The 13944-nt window shown below is 41.4% G+C and overlaps 1 protein-coding gene across 1 annotated transcript in view; it reads right to left on the bottom strand.

Annotated features, from left to right (window-relative positions):
• TRIO (trio Rho guanine nucleotide exchange factor) overlaps nt 1-13944 on the bottom strand; it is a 964000-nt gene that overhangs the window by 484557 nt on the left and 465499 nt on the right. The window contains exons 12-13 of the mRNA XM_029590045.1: nt 13028-13197; nt 10635-10809 (exon numbers count right to left, since the gene is read on the bottom strand). Of these exons, the coding sequence (XP_029445905.1) occupies nt 10635-10809; nt 13028-13197 (345 nt within the window). The remainder of the gene's footprint in view (nt 1-10634; nt 10810-13027; nt 13198-13944) is intronic.

The raw sequence follows: 13944 nt of genomic DNA, 5'->3' as shown, positions 1-13944 counted from the left end.
GGGACTACACAAAAAAAAAAATCATCTATCCTACTGTATGAGTTATGCCGTGGGAAGTAATAAGTGTAATCTTTGTCTATAGTGTGATAATGTCACCAGATGTCAATTAAGTGAATTGTGGACACTAAATCCCGATTTGCCGGACCATGTCAGGAAAGAGGCTGAGAACTAGAATACCTATCCATGAAAAAGTTCATACAAACATTTCAGTGTCTCCCTATATACAGCCGCTCAAAGCCAAAGGCTACTATTACATATTGTTAAGTTTGGCAGCTTGCAGGCTGGCCCCGTGAGCCACCGCACTCATCCCCATACTTTTCACAGCCTAGACGCTGCCCACCACCGACTGCTATCAAGAGCAGCCTGAAACACCATCCGCACCATACCTCCTTCTGCTCCTTCTACGCACGCACATTCCCAACCTGCCAACATTTATAGGGCCTGCAATAGGAAAAACCTGCGGAACCCTAACATATCAGCAGCTTAGTCCTTCTTAAAGGCTTCCCGGACTTCCTTGCCTTGTTCAGCAACAGGTCTACTCCTGAGTAGTATGTGTTGCTCCTGCATGTGGTCCCTGATTCTTGTGGTGTCCAGCTTTGCCTGTCTTGACCAGTGTCTCCATCCACCCTTGGATCTTGCTTTCTGCCTGGACCTGACCCCTCTTGCCAGCTTTCTGCCATGACCTTGGCCTGTTCTTGATGCTGTTCGTATGCTGCCTGCTCTGACCTCAGTGTGCCTGGGGACTTCTGTTATCTTCATTGCCCTAGGGTCCTGCCTATGTCCTGCCAGCCTCCAGAACTCAAGGGCTCAACCTGCAGGGGAGATGGCTGGTAAAGTTGAAGTTCCAGACTGTCCCGCTACAGAGCCTGTCCACTAGCTGCTGGCGTAGGCCTCATAGGTTCGCCCTTGAGGCTGCATCCACTATGCCGCAGCACAAAGGGCTCACTCAACCAGTACCTGTTACATACGTCTGTCAGAATTTTATAGAAATCAGCTTGCTTGTGGTTGGGACCATAGATGTTAACTGAAATTGAAATCTCAGACACAACACTCCAATGGTTTCCTCATATCTATCTAACCGATTCTTTCAAGTAAAATCAATAACTATCTCAGATAAAATAAATCTTGATACGGGCGTCCCACAGGGCTCATCACTCTCAGCTTCTTTATTTAATATATATATGCTCCCTCTCTGTCATCTATATAGATACTCATTCCGGTCAACAAATCTCTTGAAGACACTTACAAAACAGCTGCTATGTATTTATCAATCATTAAACAACTTCTAACCTGTATGAAACTCATTTTGAACATCAATAAAACCGTACTGCTGTTAGATAGGAAATCTGGGCTTGCAAATTCCCCCCCCCCCCAACCACCACACACACCAACTAGAAGATCAATCGACAGAAATTAATCCAACTTCTCTCACACGTGATCTAGGTGTGAACATTGACACAGAGCTCAATTTTAAAAGACATCGCTACTAAAATCAAAGACGGGTACCACAAATTTTTAATTTTGAAAAGTCTAAAGCCATTTCTTAATCTCTCAGATTTTAGAATAGTATTACAACTTTTGATTTTTGCTAACATAGATTACTGCACTGCCTTCTTACTTGGCCTTCCATTATCCACTATTCGACCATTGCAGATCCTACAAAATTCAGCAGCTAGAATACTAACAGGAACAAAGAAGCAGGACCGCATAACTCCAATATTAATATCCTCACATTGGTAACATATAAAATTTCATAGTGATTTCAAAATACTATGCATTTTACATAAAATTATTCACACGGAACAATAAGACTGGCTAAATGCAGCCATTAGACCCCATGCCCCAGGGCGCAATTTGCATTCTGCAAACAAAGAGGGCTACTTCAAACTACAGGTCCTCAAAAAACTCTCCTCTTCAATCATGACTACCGGACAGTGCTCCAGGCCTTCTTATTCTCCAAGCTAGACAATTGCAACTCCCTTCTCCTCGGGCTCCCAGTGTCCACCCTCAAACCTCTACAACTACTGCAAAATGCAACAACCAGATCTCTCACAAACAGCAAACGCTCCGACCACATCACACCCATTTTTAAAGACCTCCACTGGCTCCCCATAACCCACAGAATACCCTTATGCATAAGACCATCAACAATGAAAATATTGACTGGCTAAAGGACCCCCTCCACCCACACGACTCGCAAAGAAACCTCCGATACAGAAACACCAGACTGCTAACAATTCCTTCTAGAAAACTGGCCCATCTTACCACAACAAGAGAACATGCCACCTCAATAGCAGGCCCCTCACTATGGAATAAACTACCCATACAACTCAGAACGGAACCTTCAACCCAGACTTTCAAGAAGATCCTAAAAACATGGCTATTCCAGTAAGCCTTCCAGCCAGTGAGTTAATGACACCCCCTTCTACATGAACTCCCTCTACTCCTCCCCATATTCATGGCTAACACACTGCTTTCCTCACCCTACTCACAGCACACCCGAGCTAAGCCCGCAAACAGATGTTCCCCCCACCCCTCTCCCTCTATATAACTTCAGTCACCGAGTCCTTATTCAAGTGCCTAAAATGCCCCATCAAGTGCCTAAAATCGCCCCATCAAGACAAAGACACTACTACCTCATCATCTCATTCTTTGCTGTGTATATCAAACGAGATTGTACCAAATTGTTTAAATATGCTATTCTGTTACTATATAAAAATAATAAGACACCGTTGTCATATTATCTGTAAACTGATGTATATTCCATATCCAATGTCGGTATAAAAACAAACAAACAAAAAAAATAAATAAATAAAATTCCATCCATGCAATCTGCACACTTGTCTCAAGTAAGAGAATGAGCAATATCGTTGGCATGTCCTAAAATATGGAATTTGCTCTCTGTCCAATTGCAATTACAAACAAACCTAAATACTTTCAGAAAGGAACTAAAAACCTGGCTTTTTATGAAGGCTTATCAGGACCCTACATAATCAAAGCAACTGCTTGAACTTTGAAACTTACATGTTGTATTTTATAATTTATCTGACCTTATGTTTTATTATGCTCTTACCTTAGTAATTATTGCAAACTTATAACATATATTTGCAATTTATCTCATCTTATTTTATGATGTATTGCATTACCTCTTGTGCTCTGTCTTACATATGTTTTAATTTTTAATGTTATCTATTTCATTATTTATTTTCCTTATCTTACTTTTCATTGATATTGTCTTTTAACCTTGTAACAATGGAAACCGTTGTGATGTTATTTATCGAATGACAGTATATAAATCACTCAATAAATAGTGTAAACTTGTCCTGATTCAGGGAACAGTCAAATATAATATACCTCCCCTCTATGTCCTTTCCAGGACTGGTGCATTTTTTAAGGTATATTTTTCTTCACTAGGATACAGACCTCTCTGCTACACAAGTTGTAGGAAGAGCAATATGTATTACCCACCTAGTTACCCTACAACTTTTCATGTTCCTTATTTGTTAATGTGTTTCTTGCAGCGTGAACGGCAAGATATGCTTCCATTTGATTAGAGAGGATATCTCATGCATATTAAGGTAAAGCAGGTTTCCGACAGTTCAAACATTAGTTAGGATTTGTTGCTTGTCAATAAAATCGTGGAGACGTACGATCATAAAATGAGGCTGGCCTCCCACGGGACAGGGGCTATGGACCAATGCCCATGTTTTATTTTGAGCATGCCAAGAAGCGTGGGGAGCCTTCTTGCAGCAAAAGAAACAGGATTGCTTCCTTCAGATCTCTCAGGAAGATTGATTATTCTTCTAGTGTTCCGCCTGGAGTGGTTCTTCGGGTCATCGAGCTTCAACACTGCAGATGTGTGTACACGATCTAGCCTATCGAGTTTTGCTCATACTGAAGTGAGTGTGTCTTCGAGGGTCCTGCCATAAAAAATTCAAGCAGAACCTCAAAACTTGGCTGTTTGAACAAGCATACTCACAATGATCTTCTCCACTTTCTGAAATACCTATTACTTGTTCTGCATCTTCCGATAGTTCATTTGGGATTATATTATTATTATTTTCAATAGATTATGATTATCTTTAAGTTAATTTGATTAGTGCTTAACTATGTCATTAATTTGTTCTTAATTTGATTTATTATGTACACACGAGTTTTTTCTCTTTTCGATTGTAAAGCTTGTTGCTGATTTACTGTTGATTGTGAACTGAGGTGATGTTATTAACGTGCCGCGGTATATAAAAAACTTTGAAATAAATAAATAAATAAATCTAGAATCTAGCTGTTTTGTTATTTTGGCTGCAAACACTTCACACGTAAGTTGGAGGCTGACTCTGCCTCAAGTTGCTCCTATGATAGAGTCGTAGGGATCATCAGAAGGGATCGTAGCCACCACTTCTTCCAGTTCTGGGACTTTAGATTTAATCACTTTCCTCAATTTGGAGCTGTGATCTGCCCACAGAATTGGGAGTTTTTAGCAGAAGACATACCAAATCACTGTGGCTAAATATTCAGAATAGCATCAATACAAAGGCAGGCCTGCAGGATCTCAGCTACTCACAGCCTTTCCTGCTCAGAGCATAACTGGGGGTCACTTAAAACATTTTTGATAGTATTAAAGTATAATATCCTGAGGGTGGTAAGCTTGTATGGCTGATGCTGAGAGATATCCTTAGCACAGTGTATTGGGAGCAATGAAGTGTGATGACCTCAGCTACAATAGTGAAGGTGATCAGCTGGGGAGACACCCTTAAATATAGCAGTGCAGGCAGGGGCAACCAGGCAGACCTGAGTGGACAAAACGATCTTGATATGTTAACATCTACCATAATGGAAGCCAAGATTTCAGTTGTAAACAGGAAACAGACATCATCTTCAGAATGGAAACAGCTTTCGTTATAGATTTTAGCACTACTATCAAAAAATGTTGTTTTGTTCTTTTGGGCTTGGAGGTTTCTCTTCAGTACACCATAGGTGCTGATCTCCATCCTCTTCTTCAGGGAACACCAGCCAAATCTGGAGCTCTTTCCCAACTTGTGATTTACCAAAATTGTTTCAACAATAAAAGATTCTGTCAACAGGGACTTTTCTATACCATTTTTATAATGTACACTGGATGTTCTAAAGCGAGAAATTGTTTAATTCAATAAATAAGAGCTATTTTTATAAAATCAATATATGCATTCACAAGTGTATAGCTGGAAAGAAATGGATTAGACTCACAGGGCACCAACACTCCAGCATGGCAAGACTACATTTCACAGAGGTTTCAAATAATATGCTAAGCACAGTACAATAGCTATTTCTTTTCTTAGAGGCCCCTACAGCAGCGACATTACCAAAACCATTTTTATTTTACAAAACCCTCTGCAGACTGGGTTAAATCACTTTGTGAAAAAGAGCTGGACAGGTCACATGCCACCTATAAGATTTCAAGGTCATGTTCTGCTTATAAAATCAAGGGCTACCACCTTACCGAGGAGGGCCACGAGTGGTACTCTGAGCCCGTGTTTCCTTGAATCTCCCTTCTTCGAGCATCGGCACTAAAAAGAACTGGAGCCCGCTCCCAAAATATTCAGAGAAAGGGAGACTAAGAAAATGGGACTGGCCTCCAGGTGTCACTCAGGACCTGGGTAAGCAGATTTGAAAAAAAAACACTTCACCCTCACATCTCCGGGTCATCTCGGCCTCTGCCGCAGCTGCACATGTCATCGGCAGAAAACAAGCCGGCCTTGAGCAAAGCCAACTTCAGCTGGATGGCAAGGTTTATCGAATGGGAAAGAAGATTCATTCTGGGGGTTACACCCATCAGTTTTGTTCTTGATCTTTCAGCCCTTTCCTTTTAATTTTCTCGTCAGAAGTTTAATGCAATAGCAGATATACTTACTTATGGGATTTGCTTTTTTTCTGTTTCAGTTTATTCTTTCACAGATCCTTTTGCTCTTACTTTCCATGATCCTTTCATCATACTAAAAGTAAGGCATTTTTGCAATGTGTCTATAATCATTTGGAATTATATTTCGTTTAAGTCCTTAAACTGCTTTAAGTGTTATCATCTACTTACGAGGATGTGTCCTATTCTTTTGTAAAGTTCCACAACAGACACTTAAAACATATTTTATGTAGGAATCAGGGGAGTAATGGCCTGAAGGTCATACAGCAAGCACTTTTGGGAGAGCCCGAGCAAGTCATTCAGAAATCCTTGATCCTGCCAAATATTAAAGCACAAATGAGGACACGAATATCAGGAGAAATTCCAATGTCTGCAAAACATTTTTCATCCTCACAAAAAGATATTTGGTTGCATTTTCCTGATATTTACCTGCTGTCATGTGAAAATCCTTGGGCTATATAGCAATGGCCTCCAGGGATACTCTATGTACATCCACAACTCAACCCCTGACAATTCTGGGGTTATTCTGCCAAATTCCTGTGAGCGCCATCCTTGTGTCAGCTGAATGTGTAAAATGCACTCCTGCCAAGTTCCCTCAGCACCACTCAAGGGTCTACTTTTTTCTCACTCATTTTTTGTCTTCCAAACCACCTCTCTCCTTCTTCTCCCTCACCTTATATGTGCCTCTCTGCATCCCTGTTTGCTTTCAGTTTTCATCCACTGCCGTATCTAAATGCATCAATCAGAAGGCGGCTAACCAAGTAGCTAATATTTATTTTACTATATATATTTATTAATTACCAACTACAATTAAAGAACAAATGAAATAAGAAATTGAGGTTAATATGAAGAAAACCCAATAAGGGACACATAACCAATTCATATAATAAACCACGCATTACTTTCTCTTAACCCATTATACAGGTAGGGGATCCAATTCAGAAAGAAATAGTTCTCCATATCTCACAGCTCAAAAGAATAACTGAACTACAGCATCTAAATACACTTTGCATTTATGTACTCCTGCTCGGGTTTTATGGTTTCAGAACCAAACGCTCCTACAAATACCCTCTCCTAAATCCACCAGATTAGCAACCACCCGTGAACGATCTTTTCCCATAGCAAGCCCATTCATTTGGAATTCCCTCCCTGCACAGAGCCGTCTTTTAGTCGACCCCAAGGAATTCAAAAAAGCACTAAACACTCATCTATTCAAATATGCCTTCCCAGAATAACATTCAATCTTTACTTCCCCTCCACATTCTCCACTTCTCAGTTTCACCTCTCACTTTGCTTTCTCCCTTTCAAAGATTAATTTGTATTTATTTCTTTTGCTATTTTAACGATGTTTGTTTTATATTATGCTATTATTATGTTTGTTTCGTTTTAACTTTATGTATGTTTTTATTGTAAACTGCCTCGAACTTTGGAGGGCGCAGTATGTAAGTATTTTAAAATAAATAAATAATAATAAATAAATCTAAACAGCATTAAAAGGCCGATGCACATGTCAATGGTATAAAAACAGACATGACGTCATCGCGTTTTCTGATGTCTTTGATGGCATCCCCAGCTGATTTTCATCCGGTAATCCCGGCTGCGTCTTCAGCTACTATTTAAACCCCTCCTATATTGGAGGTCTCTGTTCCGGTAGAGAAAGGTGTAGAGACGTTTGGTCCTGTGATAACCGATGGTATTATCAAATCTAAGCTACGTACAATTGTTTATTTATTTTTTGATACAATTGAAACATTGACAGAGATGTTATGTTTTTTTGTAGCGTTTGCAAGCCAAAAGCCAGTCAGAACTGTTTTGAAAAATTTCATTTGAAAAATCAACTTTTCCTCAGTACTCATTATGGCCCCTGAAGAAGCTTTTACACATGCGAAACACCGGCCGTTGTTGGGCTGATTCTGAGTATTTTTGAGTAATCTAAATATAGTAACAACAATATTCAGCAAGCATTTAAACATTTATTTTGAATTTTTTTGGATTTGACTATATGAACCCGCAAATGATTAAGAAGACCAGAAGCCCTTGTTAAACACAAGGGTCTTCGTCTGGCTTGCTGATGCGGCTTCAGTCATTATATATAAAAAATCATATATTATAAATGTTTATAAGCATAAATCTGACCTGCCAGTGATAATAACAAATTTTTTTGTTACACGGGTTTCCTTTTTGCTTATACTATTAGTTAAGTGTGGAAACACACAGATTCTTTTTTGAATTTGTCAAATATCAATGGGCCAGACAGACTTCCCAAAGAGCATTTCCATGAACTCTAGGCAGGAGCAACATTCTCTAGGAGTCATCGTCCCACGTGCGAAGTATTCCTCGACTTCGTGGTCATCCCTCAAGTAGAGCACACATTGGGGTAGATTTTAAAAAGCATTTACTCGAGCAAAACTGGTTTTTGCTCGAGTAAATACACTTTACTCAAGTAAGTGGGCTTTTCAAAATTGCTACAATATATGCCATTGAATTGTCCATAGGATTTACTCAAGTAAGTGCACTTTACTCGAGTAAATAGCTTTTGAAAATTGCTACGATAGTATGTCACATTTACATGCGTAACTCCTTTGAAAATGACCCCCATTATGTTCTTGCAACTGTTCAGAGCGGTTTTTTATGATAGAAACAGGATATAAATTTAAATAAATAAATGTCATGGGGATCTTGATAGACATGATGCATCAGAACCAAGGGAATTTACTGAAGCCGCTGGCCTTCTTCAGCTTCTTCGGCACTGGCTGAAAAATTAACTAGGCTAAATCAAATGACTCGTTTTTCCAAAGTAAGAAGTAAAACCAACCAATACTGCTTGTTGCACCAATACCAATGCACTTGGTCAATGACAAAACATTTAAAACATTTAAAAAAATAAATCAATCTAAAGGGAAAACCTACAAGGAGTGGAAGATAACAAACCAGAAGATTCTACAACAAAAACTGCAAAAAAAATCTCAGAGACAGAAAGGACAGAACTATCACTTTTAGGTCCCTTTGAAAAATCAGAGCGGAGGTGGCCCTGTGTAATGGCATGAACTTGTAGAGTGAAGAATGGAAGATCAGCGGATAATAAATTTTATGAAAATAAAATAAATAAATAAATAAAGCTTCTAGAAGCTTTGTAGTAATCTTCACCAGTCTGGTTCTGTCAAATGATGTCACCAACCTGTGAAGACCTCTATATCCTGCTTGTCCTTGGACAACCCAGTTTATCACCAAAGGACTCACAACCCTAGGCTGTTCAGCTTATTTATAAGCGTCCTATGTTGAAGAGGTACAGGGATGCAATAGTTTCAGAAGATCCAATTAATTTAAAAAAAAAAAAAAATCACTTAAGTCATATAAAAAAAAAAATCATCACTGTGGAGTTGGGCAAGCTTGTGAAGAGTTCAAGGATAATTCTTTATTTGAAGGTAGTCTGAATGTGTGCAGACTTTACCACTTTGGCAGTGATTTACATACCCGAACTCTGGGCAGAAATCTAGAATTCTGGGACTAGTTTTAAATATGGGCAGCTCCTTTTGGCTTGGCGCACCACCTCCTGCTGTAATAGATGCTGAGGCACCTTGTGGGGTCCCCCTCTAACCCTCTTCTCCCACTCCCCCCCACCTCCTATGGGTACAGTATTATCGGGAGCTGACAAATCAGTGAAGAGATCATGAATGGAGATGGTGAATGAGCCAGTAACAGGGCTCAGAGCTTAAAAGTCCACATAAATCCCAATTATACAACATTAATGCTATGCACAGCACCCTATCTTCTTTTCCAATAATGATTGTATTTTATTTTAACCAAAGGTCATCCCATCACTCCTGTATATGAACACTGAAGAACCTGGCAAAATCTTGTTCAAACTGATTAGCATTGTAGTGATGATCTCTAATTGCTTTTTGTACTGTCAGAGACACTTTTTTTTAATTCCTGAGAAGGAACAAAGTGCCTGTTGTTGAGGTGAAGGGGAGGAAAGCTTTTCTGATCTAATCCACTTTCAGTACCAGACTGTGGTAAACCAAAGCAGGACTGTGCCTATTATGACCATAAAGCTATGCTGGCATCATCCGGGCACAAGCAAAAAATCAGAATGGCAGGGTCAAAAGAATCCCGAACACCTATTATTCACAAAAACAGTGAGAAAATATAAGCAAGAGAAAATAATTAGAAAGCAAAGAAGGGAAACCCAGAAATCAGTCCAAGAAAAAGGAAAAAGAATATGAAATGGGTAAGCTGAGGGGTTTTTTTTGTTTTTTTTAAAGGAACATAAGTAATTCCTGTTACTTTAAAACTTGACAAAACATCTTGAATTATGTGTGCACTTTGAAGAAATAATCTGTGTAAACAAGCCCAACAGGCAGCCAACAAGTTGCCCCCTTCACTGCCAAACTTTTCTATGCCTCCTGAAGCTGGCAACAGAGCAAAGAGTAAGATGGGCACCCACAGAGGCAACTGAGCAATTAGCAGGGCAACCTCACCGAGAAATCGAGAGGCCAAGCAAGTATAATTTTCTTTTAAAATAAACACTTCTATTTGACTTTCAATATCAGGTCTCCGTACTAGACAACAAATAGAGCATTCAACCTTCTGACACAGCAACTGAGGGGAGGGGGAGGGCCCAAAATCAGTTGTCTCCCAGCTAACCAACATGCGGTTTCCCACAGCAGCAAAGATAAACAAAACTACGACACTGAGAATAAATTTTGTGGTACCCTCCACCCCCCCTTTCCCGACTCACATCGATGGCGTCCCTCTCGAAGATGCGTAGCTGTAAGAACAGCTCCAGTTTGATCTTGCGCTCCTGAAAGAGCTCCTCCATCTGAGACTGGGCCTCATCCAGCTGCTGCAGGACGGTCTCTATGTGATTGATAGAACTGTTATGAGGCGTCTTGTTGCTGGAAATGGCGGAATCCCTGTTGGGGAAAGGCATGGAGATAAAAAAATAAAACAGAGGAAAAAATAAGGGAAAAGGCATGTACTTAGCAACTGTCATCTGAATGCTAAATGATTATTATGAAGTTCTGTAGTAAAAACACATCAGATTGGCATACACATTTAGGATCATTTATACCCCTGCCCTCCAAAGTTTGGGCCAAGTAGAATTAGTCAAGTAATGCAATTCTGATAAGGAATACTTCTCTCTCCAGTGAAACACATGAATTGGGCACTGCAGGCCTGTTCACTGCCAGGCAGCAGGACCCATCTAAATATCTCCCACTTGGTGCTACCATGTGTCCTGGGTTTTGGCCTCCACATTCACCGTCCCTGCCAAAAAGCTCAATTCTGCTATAGGCTCCCACACTGGCTGTGCAACAGGTGTTCAGTCTATTAGAGAACCTGGCGGGAAGCCAAATAATCCCCTCACGTGCTCGATCGTCCTGTGTCAGCATACACTGCTTCGCTCTGTTGGCATAGTTTCCGTTCCGAAGTCTCCCCCCTCCACGCCTTCCCCCCCCCCCCCCCCCAACTACCACCACTGTTGTTCCTGAATGTGCTTCTCAGCAGCACTTCGGACAGTGCCAAAAGAGAAAGAAATCCTGCAACCCCCAATCCACTCCCATGTCGACCCATCCCAAAGCCAGACTCTCTACGGTCATCCGTGGGGCTCACTTTTCAGCTTGGAAGATAGGATAACCTTGTCCCGTTGGGGGAAGTGGGGGGATTGCTGCTGCAGAGCAGTTTCCGCTAGCAGAGGACAGGAACAGATGGGATTCTGTATTGCTCTCAGCCAACAGTCAGTGAGTGGGAACTGACTTGGTTCGGTACCCAAAATGCCTCACGCTTCCATTTCTTTCTTTTTTTTTGGTATGAACATTTACTTGTCAAACACTCAATAGCTCCATTAAAGGCCAGGTTTGTAAAAGCCGGCACATGTAAAAACCGGGAGATGTGTGTGGCCGGGCCACGTGCACCCTGCACGGCCATGCATGTAACTCCCGGTACGTGCCGAAGACCAGCTAGAAGAAGAAGGGGCGGGGCCAGGAGCAGGGTCTAGGTGGGGCGTGGGCGGGCCGGGACAGCGCCATTAAGGCACTATCCCGTTGCCGCGCTCTACAGGAACGCAGGCATCCTAAAAAAATCAGACCCGGCTTGAGGGGGCCTGAGGAAGGCATCACGTCTGCGCGGTGAGAAAGCCACAGCATGGGCATTAAAAGCGATCGCCAGAGGAGCCTGATCCCGCGTCCCCAAACCAACCCCAACGGGAGGTACCCAAGGTGCAGCGTCCATTCCTGTTGTAGCTGAACACCTCCATGACCCTTCTTCATTGCCATTTTACTGTATTGTTCCACTTACATACATCTTAGGAGACACGCATAGCACCTCACTCAAACTCACCACCTCACCCCTCCAATGCCTGTGCTGTTAGCATATGAGGATTCTTCCCACTGGCTGGAAAAACTGGAGAGAACCTCTCAGAGCCCTAATTCCAGTAGGGATATATATATATATACATATTTTTTTTATTATTTATTTATTTTTTTAATGGCCTAAATGTGCTGTGGTGCAGTGTACACTACTATTTATTATTCAGCATTAAATATATATATATATTTTTTTTTTAACACTGTTGCTCTGGTGAGCTACAAATGAAAGAAAGGAGGACCATCAATATGGGTCACTAACAACCATCCTCTCCTGCTGATCATACCACTGTAAATGTCACTAGCCTTTGTTTGTGCTGACCTGGTCAGGATTTTGATTTGAAAAAAAAAAAAAAAACCAATTCCTCTGTCTTATGCAAACAATGGGCCAGATTCATTAAGGCTTTTCTCCCATTTTGTCTCTCCGGGAAATATCCTTAGTGATCCAGGTACAATGTTTGGTGAAGTTTATAGTGCCGGTGCTTGCTATGCATGGCCCAAACCAGTGCAAACTAATACCTTATTTATACGAGCAAAAGAAAGATATCACCGAATATTTCATGCTAAGAAATGTACATAAGAACAAAGTGGGTATTTGGCCTTTTTACCCAGTGTGCATTCTTTAATGCGCAACGAGACATTACCCATCTGAAACAAGAGCGCACCAACTAATTGCACAAAGAAGGCATCAGATATACGGTGCAATTCCGTGTTTATCTAAAACAGCAACTGAACAATTCCATTTGGAATATTGCACCGGTTGACCAACCTCAGCTGCTGGATCAGATCCTCTCCTTCCTTGATGACGTTGACAGTCACCTGCAGGGTGGTCTGCTGCTGCTGGCCAAAGCGCTTGATCAGATCCTGCACGGCCTCCACCGACTCTGCGTACACGTCATCCAGCAGCTCCTTCTGCAGCTCCTCCAGCCACGTCCACAGCTATGAGATGGCCGGGAGAAGAGAACAGAAGCAACCCTTACAACCACACAAGCACTTGTCAGGGTAGCTCTCGGTGGGAAGAGCACAACATTTCCAGCCTACATTTCCCTTCTACCCTTCCCAGAACGGATTTATTAAGTTGCTGTAAGGATCGTTCTGGCCCCGGATGAGGCATGTCCAGGAAAGGGGTTCTCCATAGGAAAATTTTTAAATCCACACTGAAGCTACTCCCTGTTGGTACCGGGCGCACAAGTTGTCCATGTGTTCAAAAGAGAAGTTTCTCCTCTGCCCTGGGAAAATTGCAAGCTCGCACTGACTGCAGGGGATCTGGGAGAATCACTGGGAAGGAAATGGTGGTAACAGGCTCCAGGAGGGATGGAGAGAGGAAGGAAGGAAGGGAGGGAGGGAGAAGCATTGCGTTAAATGTACTGTACGTCCAGACTTGTAACAGCATGAATGACAAATATATCATAACAACGCGTGCTGCGTCGATCATGACAATGACACTTTCCTATTCTCTTTAGGGCATGTTAAGGGGCTAGCACTCTGCAACCTTTCCATCCTATTACTTCTTTTTCACATGGAAAAGTAACATTTATTCTGCCAAACCGAGAGACACCAACAAAATACTGACTTAACTGATTGGTGTTTAGTTAGAAAAAGCAATATGATTAAACTTATGACTGCAAAGCAGGAAAGGAAATTTGGTTCTTACCTGATACCCTATCTACACTCATGGTTTTATTG

Source organism: Rhinatrema bivittatum, chromosome 2 (assembly GCF_901001135.1).
Source record: "Rhinatrema bivittatum chromosome 2, aRhiBiv1.1, whole genome shotgun sequence".
Lineage (NCBI taxonomy): Eukaryota > Metazoa > Chordata > Amphibia > Gymnophiona > Rhinatrematidae > Rhinatrema > Rhinatrema bivittatum.
Note: the sequence above shows the minus strand (reverse complement) of the source record. Positions and strands in the feature narration are given on the sequence as shown.